This window comes from Calypte anna, chromosome 3 (genome assembly GCF_003957555.1).
Source record: "Calypte anna isolate BGI_N300 chromosome 3, bCalAnn1_v1.p, whole genome shotgun sequence".
NCBI classification, from domain to species: domain Eukaryota; kingdom Metazoa; phylum Chordata; class Aves; order Apodiformes; family Trochilidae; genus Calypte; species Calypte anna.
Window position 1 is genome coordinate 89,008,327 of NC_044246.1, and position 21,636 is coordinate 89,029,962.

General features: G+C 37.1%; 1 protein-coding gene across 1 annotated transcript in view; it reads left to right on the plus strand.

Annotated features, from left to right (window-relative positions):
* The window catches only part of EYS (eyes shut homolog), a 709,634-nt gene that overhangs the window by 267,602 nt on the left and 420,396 nt on the right, over positions 1-21,636 (plus strand). The window contains exons 21-24 of the mRNA XM_030447573.1: positions 8,116-8,375; positions 19,374-19,470; positions 20,485-20,592; positions 21,264-21,409. Coding sequence (XP_030303433.1) covers positions 8,116-8,375; positions 19,374-19,470; positions 20,485-20,592; positions 21,264-21,409 — 611 coding nt within the window. The remainder of the gene's footprint in view (positions 1-8,115; positions 8,376-19,373; positions 19,471-20,484; positions 20,593-21,263; positions 21,410-21,636) is intronic.

Consider the following 21,636-nt stretch of genomic DNA (forward strand, 5'->3'; position numbering starts at 1 on the left):
GTTTGCAGAGTTCAGAAACACTCAGAAATATGAGGGAGAGAAATATTTCTTTGTCTCATCCATTCAAATCTATCAGGTAATTTTGCAGAGGTCATTTACATAGACTTCTGAATTGGTGTGCATTACATTCAATTATTTTTCATGTCAATTTTTCTAAATGTCTCAGTAATCTCTCTTCAGGGTTACATTTATATTACTCACTCTTCATAAAATTTCAGAGTTGCAGCATGCCATCTGCCACTTCATGTTGCTGTGCGAATTATTGCTAATAAAGGTTAGCAACTGTAATTACCATTACTTGGTCTTCTTTTGTTGCCTGCAGTAGAAAGTGCAGACAAGGAAAGATCTCCTTTACTCCCCTAGAGCAAAACTACCTTCTTTTGTTAGCACTCCACCTGAAGAGTTCATTTTTCTTTTCTGTAATCAGTGCCATCTTTGTATACCAGCTGAAGAGCTTCAAGGTCAACTACTACCTCATTGCTAAACTTTCCAAATTCAACAAATGTCTGTTACCTGCTTGCAAGTGATAGCTTTTTTTTTTTTTTTTAGTGCATCATTCTTCCTTTCAGATTTCTCAGGTCAAAGACGACTTGTCTCAAAATCTATGTACTAAAACATAGCAAGAGTTACCTGTAAGTCTCAGAAAAGATCAGAGCAACACTAAACTGATAAAAAGGCATAGGGCTCAAATCACCTAGGCTCTGAAATGTAGTAAAGAAGAGATTTCCAAGGGGCAATAATGCTGAAGGTACCTGTTTCTATAGGTGCAGAAATAAAACCAGAACTGAGAGATTTGTCATCAAAGTCTGGCATTAAATTAAGATGGAGGAGCACAAGCAAACAAGAAACTAGGGAGATGGAAGCCTTTTGATCAGGAATCCTTAAGAGATGAAGAGTGTTCCAGATAGCTAATTTATTCAACATCTGAGCTCTAAAAGATTATCTTTTAGATATTAGCTTCTTGGATACAGCATGATAACTGATCCCCTCTGATTCTTGAAAAGATGAAAAAAACTCATCTTTTTTTCCCTACCAAAGCAAATCAGTATGATCCAAGATACTGCAGGTAGATTCTTTCCTTATCCTCACCCTAGAACTAATTTACTGATGCTGTGTTTTTACACATGAAGGTTTTTCAGTCTGGCAGGCTCAGTCTTTAGTGTAGTGTTGCCTGTTAAAAAGAATGCAAATTAAGTCTTTTCCCCCAGACTGTTGGATGGAGTCTTGAGTTACCTTGTTGCTGTTGTACTGATTGTTGTTGCTCAGTTGTGGGATGAAGGACATGAAGGTGAAGAACACAGCTCTTGATGTTAGTGACAACAGATGGCAAGTTAGAAAGGAATGTCTCTATGCCTTTTCATTTTGTCAGGAAGAGAAGGAAGTCTAAGGCAGGTTTTCTTCAAAGATGATGTTACTCAAAAGAGCAGCTTCACATGCCAGAATGTGCAGATACCCCATGTGGGGGTTGGCAGTAATTAAAGAAATTAATGCTGCTACACAAAACATTGTTTTACACACTGAACACAAATTTAGGTATATCTTTTTTTCTCTTTACTCTGTGTTGTGTGCTAGCTTGCTAGGCTGCATTCCAGAATTTTCACATAATTATGACACCCTTTCGACATACCTTGGGGAATTTAGGACTAGGAAGTTCCTATTATTTTTTAAGAGATGATTTTGTATTTTAAAATGTTTTTATTATTTCTCTTAAAAAACTTGAACATGGTAAGTAGTTTTTCTCAACACAAAAGGGAAAGCAAGTGTGAAAAAATGCTCCCAAAACATAAAAAACATTTTTGGTAATTTTTAATTATTTCCTGACGAATCCAAAATGGGAGTTTGTGGAGGTAAGGGACTTTCTTCTTTTCTACATAGTCATGCTCAATGAACAAGATTGTTGATACTAGACTGTATTTTCTGGTTCTGAGCCATATAACCCAACTGACATTAATGCTCCATTTTACTTGTTTTATTGTCTTCCTTAATTAAAGTATTCAAAGTGAATATATTCAGTGTTTGTGCTCTTTTAAGCACTAACATTCTGTCTAACAAGATTGCCCTCTAGGGACAGTTTTACTGATGATTTTTAATTATTATAATGTTTGCTAGCCAAAACTGAAAATCATTTGTTTTCATCTGGCTTTGTAGATAGGAGAATTCTCTTAATAAAAACCTTCATGAGATAAATATGAAAATAGTTTGATTTATCTGAAAGGAATAGGGTGTACCTCATCTCTGTGGTCCAGTAGTCTGAAAGCTGCAAGGAGTCTGATGTAAGATGCATCCTGTATTTTGATTTCAGAGAATGCAAAAAGAAAAAAGCTGGGCATTGAAAGTTGAAATACCTTTGTACGACATGATTCCTAAAACAGAAATGTGTGTATTGCAGCTGAACTAGAGCTTCAAGTACAACTTGCTGTCTTACTGAGCTGAATGTTACCTTGTGATTCTGTCAACTCAATTTCAAGTAAAGAATTAAGAAAGAAATATCTAAGGAACACGTAAATATAACTTTGTCTATTTGTTCCTCTAAAACATTTTAATTCTTTCTATGTGTCCCTGAGTAGCCAGAATATTAGGAATAAATTTCAGTTATTGCTACTAAAAGAAAGAAGGTAAGCAGTTATGGGAGCAAAAGTATACAGAATAGAGGAAAACATATCCTAAAAAATTATAAAAAAGCTGCAGCAGTTAAAGTGGAGGGGAGTTAAAACTGGCTAAGTCCTCTGAATTTTCGTATATATATATCAAACATGCAAAAGGCACACTTACCTAGTATTATAGTAAAAGAAACATAATCTTTTAATCTCTCTTTCCAAAAATGTGCCTCCCAAATACTTGTCTAGTTTGGGTTCAATATCTGCTTCTCTTTCTGTCTTTAAGAACAAGCCAAAGGCAGAAGAAGACGTGTCAGTCTGTCTTCAGAATCTCCCCTCTTCAAGCCATTGCCCCTTGTCCTATTACTACACACCCTTGTAAAAAGTCCCTCTCCAGTTTTCTTGTAGGCCCTCTTCAGGTACTGGAATGCTGCTTGAAGGTCCCCCCAGAGCCTTCTCTTCTCAAGGCTGAACAACCCCAACTCTCTCAGCCTGTTTTCATGGAAGAGGTGCTCCAGCCCTCAGATCATCTTCTTGGCCCTCCTCTGTACTTGCTCCAAGAGCTGTATGTCCTTATGTTGGGGGCTCCAGAACTGGACACCCTACTCAAGGTGGGGTTTCACAAGAGGAGAGTAGAGGAGGAGAATCACCTCCCCTGAGGTGATCACCTCCACTTTCTTGCTGTGCACATTTACAGTTTGGAAAGATACTTATCATCTGGTCATGGCAGACATGTCTGTGTAGTGGGATCAAAACTACTGGACAATTGATTAGCTTATTGACTATTTATTCCTTTGTTTAATCTTTTTATACCCTGAGCTACTTTACTGAAGTCAAACCAAGCTATTGTTTATTTCACTGCTAATGAAACTTCCGTTGTCAGATTGACAGCCCAAGGAGCTGAAATTCTTTATTGACTAACCACAGCAGTGATACATAAGTACCACTTCCTTGCACTGAATTGAGAGGACAGTTCCATCACTGTGCTCAAATTGATAATTCAACATAAAAAAAATGTGGTTGGGACTGCTGTAGTAATTGGGATAATAATTGAGATAATAATACAATTATTGGGATAATAATTGTAGTAATTGGAATAATATTGTAATAATGAAGGATTTTCTAGTGTTTCTCAAAGCCAAAATTGAAAAACTTATGTCTGAGTCTGACATGTCATTTTTGACTGGGCCAGCACCTAAACACATCTGTAATATGTCTAAACCACAGTTATGTATATGCATTGTACCTTATATTTAAGGGTTATAACTTAGTAACTTAAAAGTTGCTTAGGACAAATGCAATCAACAAGACAATGCCACTCCTTAAAAAATGCTGAGGTACTGCAGTACTTTCCTAGTGCCCAGCACTCCTTGCAGCAGTCAGCTGCAAACTGAGGATTGGTTGGACACCTGCACTGAACTTTGTGATTCAGTTCAGGAGCCTGAAGTAGAAAGCACTGGTGTGGAAAAGATCCTTCTATTAATTCACATTCACAAGATCTGCCTTTGGTTAATTCATATTAACTTTTTCTGATACACCTCAGAAAAGGGTAAAATGCAAGTGCATAACAGCGTTTTTATTTCAGGTGTTGATTGGTCCTTCTTGCTCAACCACTGACTGCAATAAAAGAATAGGAATTTTAGGCTTTGCCATTATTATAATTTATGACTGCAATCATCTAAAAATTTTATCCCCTTGCCACTATTAATAAAAATTATTCTCTACATCCCATGTTAAGAGTATGTTAAAAAAAAAAAAAAAAAAAAGAGCAGAATAAATATTAATAGTACTTTCAAAGTGCAGAACAGATGAAGCAACTAGTTTCATCCTCAGTCTTTGGTTTTTCCTTGTCATAGCCCCCTCTCTTCTTCCAGGCTGCCAGCTGTGGTCTGGCTGTGGCCCTCAACTGTGTGGTTTGTCAGTGACTGCAGGTCTGAGGGATGTTACACCCTATTTGGGGGACTATTTTCCAGAAGCTGGGGCAAGTGAGGCAACAGTCACTGCCCTCCAGCACAGGGGTTAAACCAGCAATTCCCAGCTCAGGCATGGTGAGGTTGAGGCCCTACGCTGTTGTTTCAGGGCAGAGCTGAGGGCCTTTAAAGCAGTGGCCAAACCCATAGAGTCACAGAATCATAGATTGGTTTGAGTTGGAAAGAACCTTTGAAGATAATCTATTCTGACCTGTGCTATGGGCAGGGGCATCTTTCCCTAGACAAAGTTGCTGAAAAATATGTTCAGACTGACCTTAAACACTTCCAGTGATGGGGCATGCACAGCTTCCCTGGTTAAGCTGGTTAAGCTATTCCGGAATCTCAAGAACCTTATGTAAAAGATTTTTGTATCCAATCTTCTCTCTTTCAGTTAAAAAGCATTGTCACTCGTCCTGTCACTACAGACTCTGGTAAAAAATTCTCTCTCTTGCTTTCTCACAAGCTCCCTTTAAGTATTGAAATGCCCGATTAAGTCTTCCCAGAGCTTTCTGTAGTCTGAGCCGAACAATTCCATCTGTCTCAGCTTTTCTCCATAGGCATTTTTGTGACTTTCCTCTGGACTGGTTTTACTAGGTCCATGTGTGTCTTGTACTGGGGACCCTAGAGCTGATGACAGCACTTCAGGTGGGGTCTCATTAGAACACAGTAGAAGAGAAGCATGCTTCCCTTTACCTTGCTTCCTTTGATCCAGTACAGGATAATGGTTGGCTTTCTGGGCTGCAAGTGCACATTGCTGGCTCATGTACAGATTTTCATCCACCAGCATCCCCAAGTCCTTCTCTGCTCCAAATGTGCCTTAGCTTTCATAATACCAACCCTATACATTAGGGCAGCATACTATATTCTTTCCAGGACACGTCCCTTGTTCCATTGCCTGCGTACATTTTCTTCTTATACTTGAGTTGGTTCAGGAGGTCCTTACTAAGCCATTCTGGTCTCCTTGCCTGATTTTTTTCATGTGGAAGAGGTAGTGTGCTCAAAGAAAAACGTCCTTAAAGAGCTCAGAGCAGTTTCCTAGGGGACCCACCTGCTAATTCCTTAAACAACTGAAAGTTTACTCTCCTGAAATTCAGGTTCCCGACTCTAATAGTTTGCTGGCCTATATCCTTCAATATTGTGAATACCATCATGGCATGAGCACTGCAACCCAGGCAGCCCCCAGTCTTAACCTCAGTAATCAGTTACCCGTGTCACATTTGGTTGATTACAAAGGGAGAGCACTAGGAAAAAGGTAGGGAAAGAATGATGGAAGTGATGCTATGGAGGGGCTCAAATGAATTCAGAGGGGAGGAGAGGCATGGGTGGAAATTTAACGAAGGCATCTAGGAGTGACATGAGAGTGGAGAGCTAGTAGCACCACGAAAATAGCAGAGCATGTATATATATATTTATCTATCAGCATAAACTGGTAACAGGATTTTTGCAGATGAACGCTGGTGGAGTATGTAAGATGAGTCAGATAGCTGTCTGAGGAAAAAGGAGTGCATTAAGCTTTCAGACAATAAATGAAGAAAGATGTTCATGGGAGGAGAGAGAAGAGAGAAAAATGAGTATTTGAAGCCTCTTTGGTGGTGGTGGGAAGTGTGTGTCTCTGGAGCTCTGTGATGTGTGTTGGTCCTCTAAAGTCAAAGCTGTGCATGTATTGAAAGTGAGCTCTCATTTACTACTTCAGATGGTCCGGTAGCCTCTAGCTTAGAAAGAATAAATTTGTCACTCTGCACTGTGGCTTTTCAGCCTGTTAGTTGATTTGATTGAGTGTGCTAAGCAACATAGACTCATACTGCAGGATGGACCACTCTTGCATGTATTGTATAGTTCACAGACCAACCTAATCTTCATTGAACATCTTACCATTTCTTAGTAACATCCTGTCAAACAGAGGCAGGTAAATAATGGGCATATAGTGTATCTGAGGGTTGAGTTTAGAATTCCTGTTGCTTCGACTGAACCACAGAGGGAAAAAAAAAAAGTATCTTGAGTATTCAATTTTTTTCCATAGAAAGACTTATATCTGTGGCAAAGGCAGGTGCTATGGCTGGTATTTTCTGAAAATTTGTTACATAATGCAGAGGACTAAAAAGATCAGTTTCTCCTGTTTTCCTGCTGTAAGATCAATCATGGGTGATACTCAAAACCAGACAGACACAGACCTGAGAAACCTCTGACTGATCCTACTATGAGCAGGGAAGACTAAATGAAACTCAGAAACTTGTTCTAACATCAGGCATTCAGGGATTCTCAGGATTCTTCCTTGTTATATGATTCCTTACAATGTATAAAGTAGAATGTAAGGCAGATTATATTATCATATTTCACTGTGATGTAAGAAATTCCAAAGAATACAAGAGATCCCCAGGTGTAAGAAATCTAGCAAGGAAGGGAAGAAACCAGTGTGGGTGAGCCATAACCTGCTGGTCAAACTAAAAGGTAAGAAGGAGCTGCACAGGCAGTGGAAGCAGAGACAGGTATCCTGGGAAGTGTGTAGAGATGTACAACTTCATCCCAGTCGTGTAGGGATGAAGTCAGGAAAACCAGGGCATGGGTGGAGCTGAGCTTGACAAGGGATGCAAAGAATAACAAGAATGGATTCTACAGGTATATCAATGAAAAAAGGAATGTTAAAGAAAACATAATCCCCCTGAATAGCAATAATGGTGAACTGGTAACAACAGATGAGGAGAAGGCTGAGGTTCTCAACAACTTTTTTTCCTCGGTCTTCAATGTCAGCTTCTCTCCCAACATATCCCAAGTTAAAAGGTAATCTTTTACTGTAGGTAATGAGGACATTTTCACTGCAAACTTTGAAATCATTACCAAATAGTAATGTTTGAAGAGCCCTGTCATCACAATTATACTGTAAATAAAAACAGCTATTTATCTAATTCATGAAAATACATTCCTTACAATCAGATGTAATGTAGATTTTTGGCCAAGTTTTTTCTTCTGTGTTGTAAGGAACACAGAAGAGCATACAAAGAGTTCACAAAGCATACAAAAATAAAAGAACATGGTGAAATGAGTGTTTTTCTATATTTTATCACACTTTTGACCTCCCACATTCTTTCTTAAAAGTCTACTAAATGCTACCTGGTGCCTTTCATTCCACATACTGAAGTGTGCTGCTATTCACTAGTTTCAAACATATGAAAAGCTTAAACTAGCTTGCCTTTGACATTTGATCAATTGTGGTGTTGTTTCATCTTAAAGAAAATTCCCAGGTGATTCTGTCAGCATTAACTAAACCAAGTGGTTCTCTTAAGTGAATAAATCCTGTGATGTAGAATAAGTAATTTTTCTTTTGCTGAAATAAATAGTGGGAGATGAACCTGAATATAACTTTTAGTCATAGGGCAGTCTGGTAGAATTAACAGAAAAAAACTATGAATATAAAAAAAAATCTTCATTTTTTTCTTTTGTTTTAATTTTTTTAAATTGAAATATTTGGAACTAATTAAGCCAAGTTGTTTCTCATTCTTGTCAATTCTCACCTTGTAAATTCCTTTTTTTATACATATATTTTTTGTCAGATGCACATGTACAGCTGGATGGACAGGGCCAAACTGCAATGAAGATATAAATGAATGTGATTCTGAACCATGCTTGAATGGAGCCACCTGTTATGAATCTGTCAAGCAGGGACAGTTTGTATGCATTTGTCCTCCATTTTATACTGGTGAATTCTGCCATCAGCGCTTCAGTCCCTGTGAGCTGCCTTACAATCCATGCTTAAACAATTCAACCTGCTTGGCACAAGAAGATGGAAAGCCAATGTGTATTTGCAAAACAGGTAAGAACTGGTAGAGTTAATCTTTTCCATTGTCTGCTGTGCTGCAGGAACGTTGCAAATGTATGTTGAATTTAATGTAATTTTCAGTGAAAGTAACAACATACACATACCTTTCAAAGCATATAAAACTTTCATGAGTTACAGCAGGTTTATTACTGGTGTTAAAAGAGTGGTAAGATACCTGTCAGTTTGCCTACTATTTAAATCCTGTATTACGGTACTTATTAAATCTATGGTTGTTGTGTTTTCCAGTCAATTGTTATAACAACAAAGAGACAGATATGCACCTGGCCAGCAGAGCTGACAGACCAAACTGACAGAACAGGCAGAAGTAGACAAAATATTTGCAAATTTTTGAAAGTACAAAAACCAGAGCAAGTTGGAAATGGTTTCCCTTCCTGCTGTGCTGTCAGGAAGGTCTGGCACATCAGGGGAGTAATCTTCCCCTGCCTAATGGATAGAGTGGATTGCTCTCTGTATGCACAGCAAGCAAAATCACAACAGGTGCTGACAGCTTTCCTGGGCCATGACTTTGAAGACAGGATCTGTCCCTCGGTGTACAAAAACTGCTAAGGTGGAACAGAGCAACAGTTTAACTGTGCAGAACATCACTATGCAATTCTGCATAGGAATTGAAGAATGCAGCAAGTAATTAAAAATGCAGTGAAAATGTAAGTAGGGAGAGTTACAATTACTAAACTGGAAATTCAAGCAGGCTTCTGCAGTCAACAGTTTTATACCTGTAAATGGGAGGGGTGTCCTAGGGATCAAGATAGCAAATATATTAGTTACAGGGTTACATCACAGTATTATTATTCATTGCTTACTGAGCTGCAAAGATGTGGAGATAATACACCAAAGTCAGTAGTACTTACAGCTTGGGAGTTTGTTGTGCTTTAACCCCAGCAGGCAACCAATACCACATGGACCCTTGCTCATTCCTGCTTCTTAGATGAGGGAGAGAATTAGAAGAATAAAATCAAGAACAGTTGTGTGTTGAGATAAAGGAAGTTTAATAGGCAAAGCAAAAACTGCACACAAGCAAAGTGAAACAAGGAATGAGTTCACTGCCTCCCATTGGTAGGCAGGTATTCAGACATGTCCAGGAAAGCTTCATCACACCTGCAGTTACTTGAAAAGACCAATACCACAACTCTGAATAACCCCCCTTGTTCTTTTTCCCACAGCTTTATATGCTGAGCACAATGTCATATGGTATGGAATATCCCCTTGGTTGGCTGGTATCAGCTGTCCCAGCTGTGTCCCCTCCCAGCTTGTTGCATACTTCAATCATGTGAGAAGCAGAAAAGGCTTTGACTCTGTGCTATCACTGCTCAGCAATAACAAAACCATCTCTGTATTTTCAAGGCTGATCTCAGCACAAATCCGAAACACAGCCCCATATGAGCCATCACAAAGAAAATTAACTCTCTATCCCAGCCAAAAGCGGCACAGTTTTTTACTATTAAGGTAAAGAACCACAAGTGACTAAGTTAAAAAATGCTACTAGGAAGGTTTGTAAGTTGCTTATTGAAGCAGCTTTTAGAAAAGTACCTTTTTAAAAAACGGCTTTTAATGCAGTGTATTGAAAGACATATAGTTCAAGGCTTTCCTTAAGGTTACTCAGAGAAGTCTTCTTTTCAGACTTGTAGGAGCTCAATTTCTCAAGAAACCAAAAAAACTTACAAGCAAGATTCTCAGAGAGCTTTAACAGAATCTTCAAGGATTCTTGAAGTTTGCAGCTAGGAATTCTCAGGGAACCAGCAGGGGAGTTATGTGAGCTAGTAGCTTGCATTGGTAGCAAATCTTGGAAATTGGAAAATATCACAGTCTTGAAAAGGTATGAAGGGCATTGTTCTTGAAATGAATTAATCACTGATGCTAGGAAAAATGCAATCATTAATTCAGGATCCTTATAAAAAAAAGGAAAGATAGCAAAATACAGAAATTTAGTTTAAAACAGTTTGTGGAAGTTTATATTATATATTTCCACAGTTGTCTTCTTTTATTCTCCTATTTTTGTCTGCCATGAGCCTCCCTTTCTTTCCCAATAAACCTGTCAGGATTACAGTCAAAAAAGGACAATCGCACTGATATAGGTAGATTTTTGCAAGATACATGACTTAGGTACCAAATGGCATGTTGATTAACCAGTGTGTCAGTCACTGGAGGGCATGCACCTGGTTTAGCAAGAGCTGTAAAATGTAGCTGTGCTTACCAGATTCCAAAGATTATCTTTAGAAAATCTTATCCTTTTTTTGTTTGTTTCTTTGGGATTTTTATTGTTTGGGGTTTTTTGTGGGTTTTTTGTTGTTTTTTTGGTTTGGTTTTGGTTTGTTTGTTTTAGGAGTTTTATTTGGTTTTTGTTTGGTTTGTTTTTTTTTTAAATATGAGCAGTGCTATAGAACAGAAATAATGTTGAAATATTTGTAGCTGAGCCAGGGCAGATAGGACTGGTACTACTCTCTTCACTCCTGTGATCAAAGACAGGACTCAGGGAAACAGGGGGTGTTTAGGTTAGATATCAGGAAAAGGTTTTTCACCCAGAGGGCAGCTGAGCAATGGAGCAAGGCCCCCAGGGAAACGGTCACAGCATCAATGCTGCCCGAGTTTGAGAAGTGTTTGGATGTTCTTCTCAGACACATGGTGTGATTTTTGTGGGTGCCCTACACAGACACAGGAGTTGCACTTGATGATCCTGATGGCTCGCTTCCAGCTCAGCAGATTCTATGATTCTGTGATTCTAAGATCCAGCCTTTCATAAATTCCCTGGAAGGGCAACATGCAAAAGAACCAAAGAGCAATTCAACTGCATGCCTAAGTAAGCAAGAGGGTAAAATAAACTGAAGGATGAACATTAGACCTTTCTGTTCTAGATAATGCCAAGCATAAAAGTGTTAATTTTTATAAAAGAAACCCAGAAGAAAGACAGGACATTTTCATAATAATAGTGCAGTTTTCTGAGAAAAATGATGCTCAAAAAAAGAACAAATTACTGAAAAATACATATTCAAAACAAAACTGAGATGGTATGTAACTACAGAGTGCAAGATCAGGTCTTTGGCAAAGACTATTGAACAACAAAAGTGGAAGACAAAAGGAACAGTTATTGTGAAATGTGAAACCTAAGGAAATACAAGCACATAAATATTACAGAGAGTTAACAAGAAAAAAAATTATTTGTCAACATAAATCATGGGCCAGAAAACATCTACTGTTTTCTAATAAAAGACTTTTTTTACAGTGATTTATTCTTCTGTGAGGAGTATTATTAGATACATCTGGGAACTAAAATGCAAGGCAAGGTTAGTAAGAACAGATGATTTAGTTGTTGCTGACATAGTGACAAGAAGGACAAGGTTGTAAAATAGGGCTTTTAAAACTCCTGCTTTTTATAAGAAAAGGTAGAAATTAATCTCTTTAAAGTTAGATATAGATCTTCCTTCAGTAGTCTGAGTAATATCCATAGCTCAGGATGCTTTTGCACTCTACTTATTACAATAGAAGCAATATTACATTTATCTTTAGTTTCTGATGGGAAAATTCTCAGGAATGTAAACATGTAAATACATTCTGTATTGCTTATAGAGTGAGAGTATTCGTATCAAAGGTTTACCTGCCCAGTTCAAAACTAGGGGTTGTAGTGAAATGAGGCAACCAGGTGCCACTAATTGCCAGGGAGTGAGCATGAGCTTGTGTCAAGCCCACCTGTGCCTAATTAGGGTGGGCCCCCACTGCGCATGAGCAGGACCAGGGGGCCAATAAAAGGTAAGGCCTAAGACACAAACTCAGCTCACACTGGAACTCACAATCTCAGCATGCTTGGCTTTAAGTGCTGCTTTCAGCACTGTGCTACCTTTATTGCTCCACTAGAGCTCATTTCCAGCAGGGTGAGGCTTGAGTGGCGCAGCCGGCTAAGCACGTAACGACACAACCCGAGCAATGCTGAGGGCCACAGGTTCGAGACTCCTCAAAGCCTCACCCTGCTGGCAATGAGCACTAGTGCAGTGGGGGCCCACCCTAATTAGGCACAGGTGGGCACAAGGGATTATTTGTTCAGCATTTGTATTAGTTCAGTAGCATTTTAATGACAGGATACTCGGAAAGGAAGTTTAAATCAATGAAATAATATGTTATGTTTGTTATTGAAACAAATAAATTAAAATGTCTGGATTTAGTTGACCAGATGTAGACATCTGCAGTATTACATGGAGAAGGTATGCATGAAGGTATTTACAGTATATATTGAGAAAGTCCCCCAGTATTCCATTTACAGTCAGAGAAGAGAAAGACAGTTTTCTGAGGTAATTCTTTTTGGACAAAAGCTAATGGCATAGAATCATTTATGTCACCCTGATTAGTAAATAGGCAGCTTTAGACAATTTGTTCAGATAGTAGATGGGTTGAACTCCTTACCACTTCCCTGTTGCCTAGATTTTTATTTGTGTAGATATTTTTTTAAACTACATTGTTCCAGGAAGCACACCGTTTTACAGAGGACTTAAAAAAGAATGGAGAACAGCAATTTGTGTCATTATAGCACAGAAGTAGTCAAAAGCTTTATCATCGCATTTGTACTCATTGTATCATTGAAGATGTAAGACTAGAAACTGAGAAGCTGGAAAACTTTTATGAAAGAGGAATTGCATGGTTCATAAATTGCATTGGATCATAAATTTGTTCCAGGGAAAGGTGTCAATGAGCTCTAAGGAGAGTACTGTGTCATTTCAAAGGATAAAAAGTATCTACACTTTGTTTAGAATTAGCCATCGTATTTTTTCTTCCAAATATTCTTTCCAAAAGCAGGAATTTATTGTTCCTTTCTTGATGCTTCAAGGTAACTTTTTAAGTCATTGTTCTAAGTAGTTTCCAGGGCTTTCTTACCCCTTTTATCAGATTCATGTCAATAATGGTCTCCTGTCGTGCCTTCTTTTTTAATACCCTTTTTCTAAGCATGCTAATGATTGTTTTTCTTTGGACTGTAGCGTCATAAAGCCAGAAGCTTTAACTGAGATAAAATATTTTTCAGACCGTGTCTCAAAGAAGTCAATGAAAAATATAGTTCACAAAATTTATGATATCAAGCAGAACTAATAAGTAGCTGCTAAAGAACATAAGTTATATGAATTGGAGACTGCCATTTTCAGATTTCTGAGCCCTTCAGTCCCAGTTTCTTTTTCAGATACATGTACATAATTCACAAAGTGAAATAGCCTCTGTCCCATGTCTTAACATTTCACACAACTTTGATTTTGGTATGTGCACCTGCCTGTGTTATACTGAAAAACCTAATTACCTACACTTATGATTATGGGGCTATTGGGATATATCTGTGACTTGCAACATTGGTTCATAAATGGTTCACAGTAAGGGGACAAGGAAAATACAATCCATGGTACTGTGCTGATGCATCTAACAGTAGAGAGCTTTATAAGGAAACAATTCTGTTAGTCCTGGTTTACTTGAAGAGGTAAGTTCAGTAATATTTCTCTGCAATCAAGTAAGGAGATGAAAATGACCTTACCTGTAACAGCAGGTGTGTAGGTTCTACACTCTCCATATTCTTGCATGTAGGAGCTCACAGGAGTCCCATAGACAGAGCTGATACATGCAGTAGCCATTTCCCCTATTTTAGAGAAACAGAAGGCACAATATGCTCTGCACCACTGAGAAGACTCTGGGGAAACATTATAGCAGCCCCCCAGTCCCTGAAGGGGCCTACAGGAAAGCTGAGCAGGCACTTTTACAAGGAAATGTAGTGATAAGACAAGGAGGAATGATTTCAATCTTAAAGAGAGTAGATTTAGGTTAGACATCAAGAAGAGATTTTTTACTGTGAAGGTGGTGAGACGCTGGGTCAGGTTGCCCAGGGAAGTTGTGGATTCCACATTCGCATGTTGGAATTTCTGGAAACTAGAAATAATATATCATTCTGCCTTCATATAAATTGCAAGCAAGTTTGAGCATGCTGTCACAGCCACTAGTGCTAAAAATGTTGATTATGAGGGAAGTAAAGCATCAGAATAGATGAGCTGCTTTTGTGATGTTTTCCATGGGACACAAATATTTTTAGTCCTCATATTACTAAAGTCACTATCATTCTACCTGAGCTGATAAAGCTATACAGAAATAAAGGTAGATTGTCTAACACAAAGAATTGCAATGATTTTCAATTGTTTTAAATTTCCATTAATTTTCAAAAGTCGTACAATTGCTGTTACTATGAAAACTGTTAACATTTCTGAGCTGCATTTCAATTCCTCAAGAACTCCTATATATTTTCCCTAAAACAACAAATGAATGTTCTAAATGAAGTACTGTTTCCCTATTAAAAATGTGGATAAGTGGTAAAAACAGTGAGATTTTTAGGCTCACTAATGTGGAAGGAGAAATACTGTAAAATAAGTTTGGCAAATAAAAAAAATTTGTTTGTTTCTCAGACTTCACAATAACATTTGTGTTGCTTTCATATTGACCACCTAGGAAAAAGAAAATAAATCCATTTTTTTTCTTGAATCATGGAAATTTTTAGCAGGTATCTAATGGAATTCCATATTCAGTACAAGTGAAGATATGTGCCATTTGATTTTCCCCATTGGTTAGATGCACCTTTCATTCAGAAGTTTAGAATGGTTTAAACAGAATTCTGAAAACTTTAAGTTCTTTCACATAAAAAGCACTAAGGTCAAAATTGGCATTTTTAATGCTTCGGCAGAGTTTTACATGTGGAAAAGCCACCTTGTGAAGTATACCCCTGATAATATATGTCAGATCATTTACATATGCTATTGATTTACAGTTTGAACCTTAAGTTTGACTGATTCACAGCAGCAAAGGCAGCAAGTAGTTGCATTTAAATGTGTGTATTACTTTCCTACTCATACTACTAAATATTGCTAGAGTAATAATACATTACAATGCCATGCATATTTTATTTTTTTTCAAGTAATGTACAGCTTTATAAAACAGTTTGCTTAAAATAAAAATTACTGTGTTTAAAATTCAAATTAATTCACACTAAAATCTACACATTAGCACTGAAGGTTTTTTAGCTGCATTCCATGAATGCCTTCATATGTACTGCATTTTTTTGTTTGTTTTAAGTTTTATTCAGTAGGATATCTGAGAAGCTTAACATTTTAAGTCAGTTTTGCCCCATTTACTTTTTCTTTCCTCTCTAATGCGCGGATTTAGAAACATGTCTACATTTCCATAAAAAATGCATCCATACACTGATTTCAGTTTAAGTGTCCCAGAATATCACAGCTATGTGCAGCAGCAGCTGTAGCTTATACAAAATAACTTAATGTATTGCAATACTCTTTCAATGACTGACATGTAAAATAGAAGAACTATGTGAGTCAATGCATGTTAGATACCTCATAAACATGACTTCAAGAAGCACTAAGTAAACTACCAAGGTGATTCTCACCTTTAACAGGTTCCATTTAGGTATCAGAATTTTAAGTATTCTTTTGGAACTAAAAATATGATTGGAGTCTGTCTATTACATTAAAAAATTAAAATTTTTTACAAATATTTAAATCCTGACATTGCAATATATGTTTTGAGGTTTGACCTTTCCTGTTTGTGTGAACAATGGGCAGTGTTACATTTCTGTATTTTCATAATTTACCATGAGAACATGCATCAGGAGGGAATTAAAAACGGCTTATTAGCATAAGCTTTTATTGAAACATTCTCTGTGCAGGCCTAAGAAATATACAGCACACACATGCAGAAATTATGAATGAAATAAATTAAAGAACACTGCTAATATTTTTAGGCTCTTTTAAGCACATTTGTGTGCTTAGAATTTACTGTCTTAGTTGAAAGCAGAAGTATTTAATGGAATCTTCTGTAAAAATAGCTCTTGATCAAAAATTTCTTAGAAACAGTTGCTGCGTGAGTTCTGAAGTTTTTCTTGAGGATCAAAGCATCATATAAATAGCTCTGTAATTTTTAACAGCATATGTCATTAAGAGAAAAAGATTGACTTTTCTAATAAGAAAGGACGGAGCTAATTTATATGAGTTAGTAAAATACAATATTTAATAGTAAATTTAATGATAGATTATTTATTTCATAGTGGAGTAGATTGCCCGTAAAATGCTGTGATGAAAAGGATATTTTTCTTCATTTGTAGGAATAATAAATAACGTAGCATGACTGCTCTATGTCTTTTCAAGGTAGCTATATTTGCTATGGTCTGAAGAAATGTGCACTATTGCTGTAAAAAATGTGTCTAAATGGTGCTTTATGTATTCATTTCAGTACTGTTTACTTCAAAAAGTCTATAAACCACCCATAACTAAGTAAGGTTGACAGGCATAAGTAGTGTTATGAATACCCTCCATTTTCCTCTTTATGTATTTTAATCTGACAACTGTGTTATTTATTTTTTTTTAAAGATGCCTGCTCAAATGTTATATAGTATCACAAAAGAATAAGAAGCTATTCTGTAAAAGTGTTGTTAGTATTTTTAAGATTTTCTGTATGTTAGCTTCACACCCTTTTCTGATTACCTTATAAAACTAAAAACTGTCAGTGGATCTGTGAGTTATTTACAATATTACACAGATTTACTTTCTCTGGACTGCATTTCATTGAAACCTCATTTCCACTGCCCATGGACATAGCCTTCTGTTCTGTAACAAAAATTAGTTTCAGAAAGGTCAAACATTACAAATTAATGAGAGGTCACAGATGAGAAGTCCTGTGGGCCTCGTGTCTCACATTCACTGTGCCCTCCAATTTCGTAATGAAACCAGACTTAGAGAAACCTGTTATCATCTTTTGTGCTGTTATTCAGTGGCACTGGAGTGGTGTGTGTCAAAAGAAAACTCATTATTATCTTATTTGTGTGTATGTGAGTGATTGGTGTCAGTTCAGTGTAACCAGATCTAGTATGGAACACAAACTGGCCTGATGTACGGTCCTTTTTTCCTTTTTTCTTAATCAAACTTCAAGCTGACATAGATGAAGGTTCAAGTTGCAGCATTATGCAGACTACACACACTAGAGAATAAAGTATTTATATTGGTGATTCTGATTTCAGAATATAACAAAGGTACCTGTGCTGAGGGGACTACTCTAAAGCAGTAAACTGGGACAGAGAATTTTTGTCCCCTATTATGGCATTACGGAATTTTTTCAAAGTTTTTGTGAAATGTCATACAAAGAGGAAATAAATGAGGGTTTCACTTCACACTCAAGATATTTCTGGAAAAAAAAAAAAAAAGAAAAAAAAAGAATAAAAGAATGACATTGTAAGAGTATAGGTGACTCTAATTAAAGTGTTGGTTTGAGATACATTGAAGGCTTTATTTTCCAGCGTTACAGCAGACACTTCTGTGAAATCTTTAGTAAACATTCAGGAATCATTTCAGTTAGGTCTAACCAGGAAATTTACTGAACAGAAAAAATATTGGTATGAAGAAAGTACCAACTGCTTTGATGTGGGCTGATGTTTGGTCATATGTTGGAGTGCCAGCAGAGTTTTCTCCCTCCAGCTTTTCCCATGACTCTGGCCAAGCCACTTAATTATCCCAGTAATAATTTTCTCTAGGTAAAAAGGAGCCATTCTATTTTATGATTTCCCCATGTTTATGAAGTACTTTGTGAACCAAAAAGAAAATATATAACAATAAAAGTCATTACCATGCTTCTTTCAATATCTGAAAAAGTTCTGATAAGAATTTTTACTTGTTTCAATAGAGAATTCAGTAAAGCCTTTGTCATACTTATATAATGTACACTGAATTTCAGTGGCTTTTTAATAGTTGTTCTAATTTGATTTTGGTAACGAAATAGTGTTCAAAAGCATGTCAGGGAACACTATAAATGCTCTTCAGTCAAGTCTGCTGTCAAGGGTCATGTATGTTATTGTCAATATAGTGCAAACAATTTCTGCATTGTACTGTGTTCATTACTACATCAGTTGAAACATATATATTCATTTTGGTGCAAAATCGAACTAAATAGCTATAGTTTATTCACTGCATATAGTTTTAAAACAACTGTATTTGTTAGAACACATTTGTGTGAATGGTGTAAGACATAGTATGCTGTCAAAGAGCAAAAATAGTATTCTTATATCACTAGTCTCTGTTTCTGTTTAGCACATTGTCTGGGCATTTATACAGGTAAATGTAATATATTATGCAAGTAATGTATTATGAAGGTCTTGATCATATTTTTTCATCATTTAAATATAAAAACCCTTTAAATCTTTCTTTCTTATCTACTGACTGCTTTGAATAAATATGAATCTCTAACTTCCATTATGATATGCTATATATTCATTACTGAAGTAGCTTTTTGTTTCTGGTATTGTCCCACACTCCCCAAGAAAGTCTTTTCAGTCCTATAAAAGGAGCCACATTTATCCAGTAGATTTAGCCAGATGCTCCATCCAAATCTGTTCTCTCTGGTGCATTAAAGTATGTTCAGAGTTCCTGTTCTCTGGAAGCTTGTTGAACAAAAATAATTGGAAAAAGTTCTTTTAGGATTGCATCCGCTTGCTGCCTCTTATCTCCAGAAACAAAAGTAAGCCAGGAATCTTATCAGGGTTCCTATGGTAGGGACCTCACTGTCAAGGGTTCTGTCTGAGAGTATCTGAATGAGGAAGAGCAGGAGCAGTGGTGGTGCCCAGGATCAGCATAGTGTGCTACATCACCAATACAGTCTACAAGGAATGAGGTAGGTCTTGGATCAAGCCAGGGAGCTCATCTGCAGCCCAGAGTCAGCATTCCAGATGAACAGTAGACACCTAGGGATGCACACAGCTGCAGTACAGCTCAGGCAGACACCAAGACCCTCAGTTTAGGTGCCCCCAAGAGAAGGAAGCTTCTTTTTTCTCTTTATTGAACAACTCCAAGAGCAGCAGAGGTTTAAGTCTGATCTCAGATAGCAAATCTCCAAAAGGATCTGTGACCCTTACATTCAGAGGATGTGCTAAAATTCATTCATTCACAGTTAATATAATCTGTTTTTCAGGATTTGAAGGTATTTACTGTGAAGTCAACAGCGATGAGTGCATCTCCCATCCATGCCAGAATGAGGGTCTCTGCGTGGACGGGGTTAACCATTACAGGTGTGGAAAATCATCTGAATGACAAGTATTCAGTATGCTACATGGATATTTATCTTCTAGATTCTCTTGGTCCTTTGCCTGTATTATGTTTTCTGTCATTCAGTGATGTATTATGTTCTTTTTTTATGATGCATTTGACACATTATGCTGTAACATTACACTTCATGTCTTTATGCTCACAAAAAGGTTATCAAGTACACCATAGACCAAGAATCTATTGTAGGTTTAAAGTCTTAACAATTCAAACACAATATAACAAACAGATATTTGTTTACTACTTCAATTGCAATAATACTGAAGTTGAAAAATAATAGACAATAGCTTCATTAACCACCTAGTTATAATTTTTTTATAAGAAATCATGCAACTCTTGTTATAGTTACCTTCATAATGCCTGCCTTGGTCCTTGATCAGTGATTTAATTCTTCCTCACAGAGAAGTGGCAGTGTTACTGTAACCACTAACCAGTACCACCAGTATCTGGATTTCTTTGCCAAGCAAAGAGTGATGCTTATGGTGGGGGTTTTCTCGTCTTCAGTCTTGGGCTTTGATCTATTTTTGTATACTTCTTTATCACCACTTGCCTCTTTTGCACTGTTTACCAGCTTCCCCAGCCCAAGTGGAAACAAAATGTTGTTGTTTGTAACACGATAATTATCCCAGTGTGTCACATCCTCTATATAGGTGCTAAAGCATGAGAGGCAGCAGTTGCTTGGATCCAAGACAGGTGTCAAAACAAATGCAAGCCAGCTCAGGCCAAGGCAAGTTCTGAGCCCTTGCACAGTAGAGTCATCAAAAAGCCTGTGGCCTTTGACTGATAATGGCAAAAATTTTATTTCCTGGGCTGCATTCACTGTACTTATGAACTTGTTATAGTACAGCACTTTGTAATGACCAGGAAAAAAAACCAAAACATAAAGTTGGAACCACTTAGTTTGTACCCCTCAAAAAACATGATTCTGTAATCTTCTAATGTTAAATCAAAATGTAATATAGTGGCATCCTTTTTGGTAGGTGCTCCTGCCAACATGGTTTTACTGGGACACTATGTGAAGTGGAGATTAATGAATGCTTATCAAGACCCTGCAAAAACAATGGAACATGCTTGGATCTTGTAAACAGGTTAGTTACTATAAAATAAAAAGAAATTTCCTGTTTTCCTTTTGTATAAAATCTAATTGCTGCTTTGAGTTTTGGATGAAACTGTCAGACTATGACAAGGATTGTGTATTAAGAGGAGGTAGGAGAATGCTACTGACTCAGCTATTTGTATCTTATGTTGCCTGAGATGAAAATTGGAGGGACACTGCCTTTAGCATAACTTGGCTTTTTTCCTCCTTACCTTTTTCTTTTTTTCAAATTTGGCAAGAGAGTGAAATACAGGGAAAAAATTATCCTTAGTTAGATTTCTATCTCTCTCTTTTTTTAGGCTTCAACAGCGATCTTTTCTAACGTATGTTTACTAAAAGTGTAAGCATAAGAAAAATCTATATCTTGTGTTTGTTCCAGGACATCTACAGTTATTTAGACACGTGTCAAACAAACATTTGCCCTGAAGTCTTTCTTCATACATTCAGCTAAACTGTGCATATTTTTCTATTAATTAAAAAAGGATAAAGTGCTCTGCTTGCTTCAGAAACATGGACAAGTGAATAAAAGTCTATTAAAGTATTTTAGCAGAGATGATGTAAGGAACAACAGCTTTACACCAGGACATACATACAGCTTTGCACTATTAGAATTGAACATATTGTTTGCTTCTGTGAAATTACCTGATTTTCCCTTTTCTGAAGATTCATGTGCAGTTGTGCCCCTGGATACTACGGGCCTCTGTGTGAGATGGATGTGAATGAGTGTGAAGCTTTGCCTTGCTTGCATGGAGGGAGCTGCATCAACAGGCTTGGAGGCTATCTGTGTTTCTGTCCCCCTGGATTCACAGGTACGATCCACTCTTTACTACAGTGGAGAAGGCTATTTCATGGGTTTTACATATTTTTAATTTTATAACAGTGACCTCAACTAATCAAGAGTATACAGGAATAGCAGCTTATTGAATGATAAATCGATACAAATTCATCTAGAACTTTGACGCAATTCTTGCTAAGCAGATCAAGATATTTGCATTAAGGTTTGATTTATGATTTCTTTAGTCAACCATACATTCAG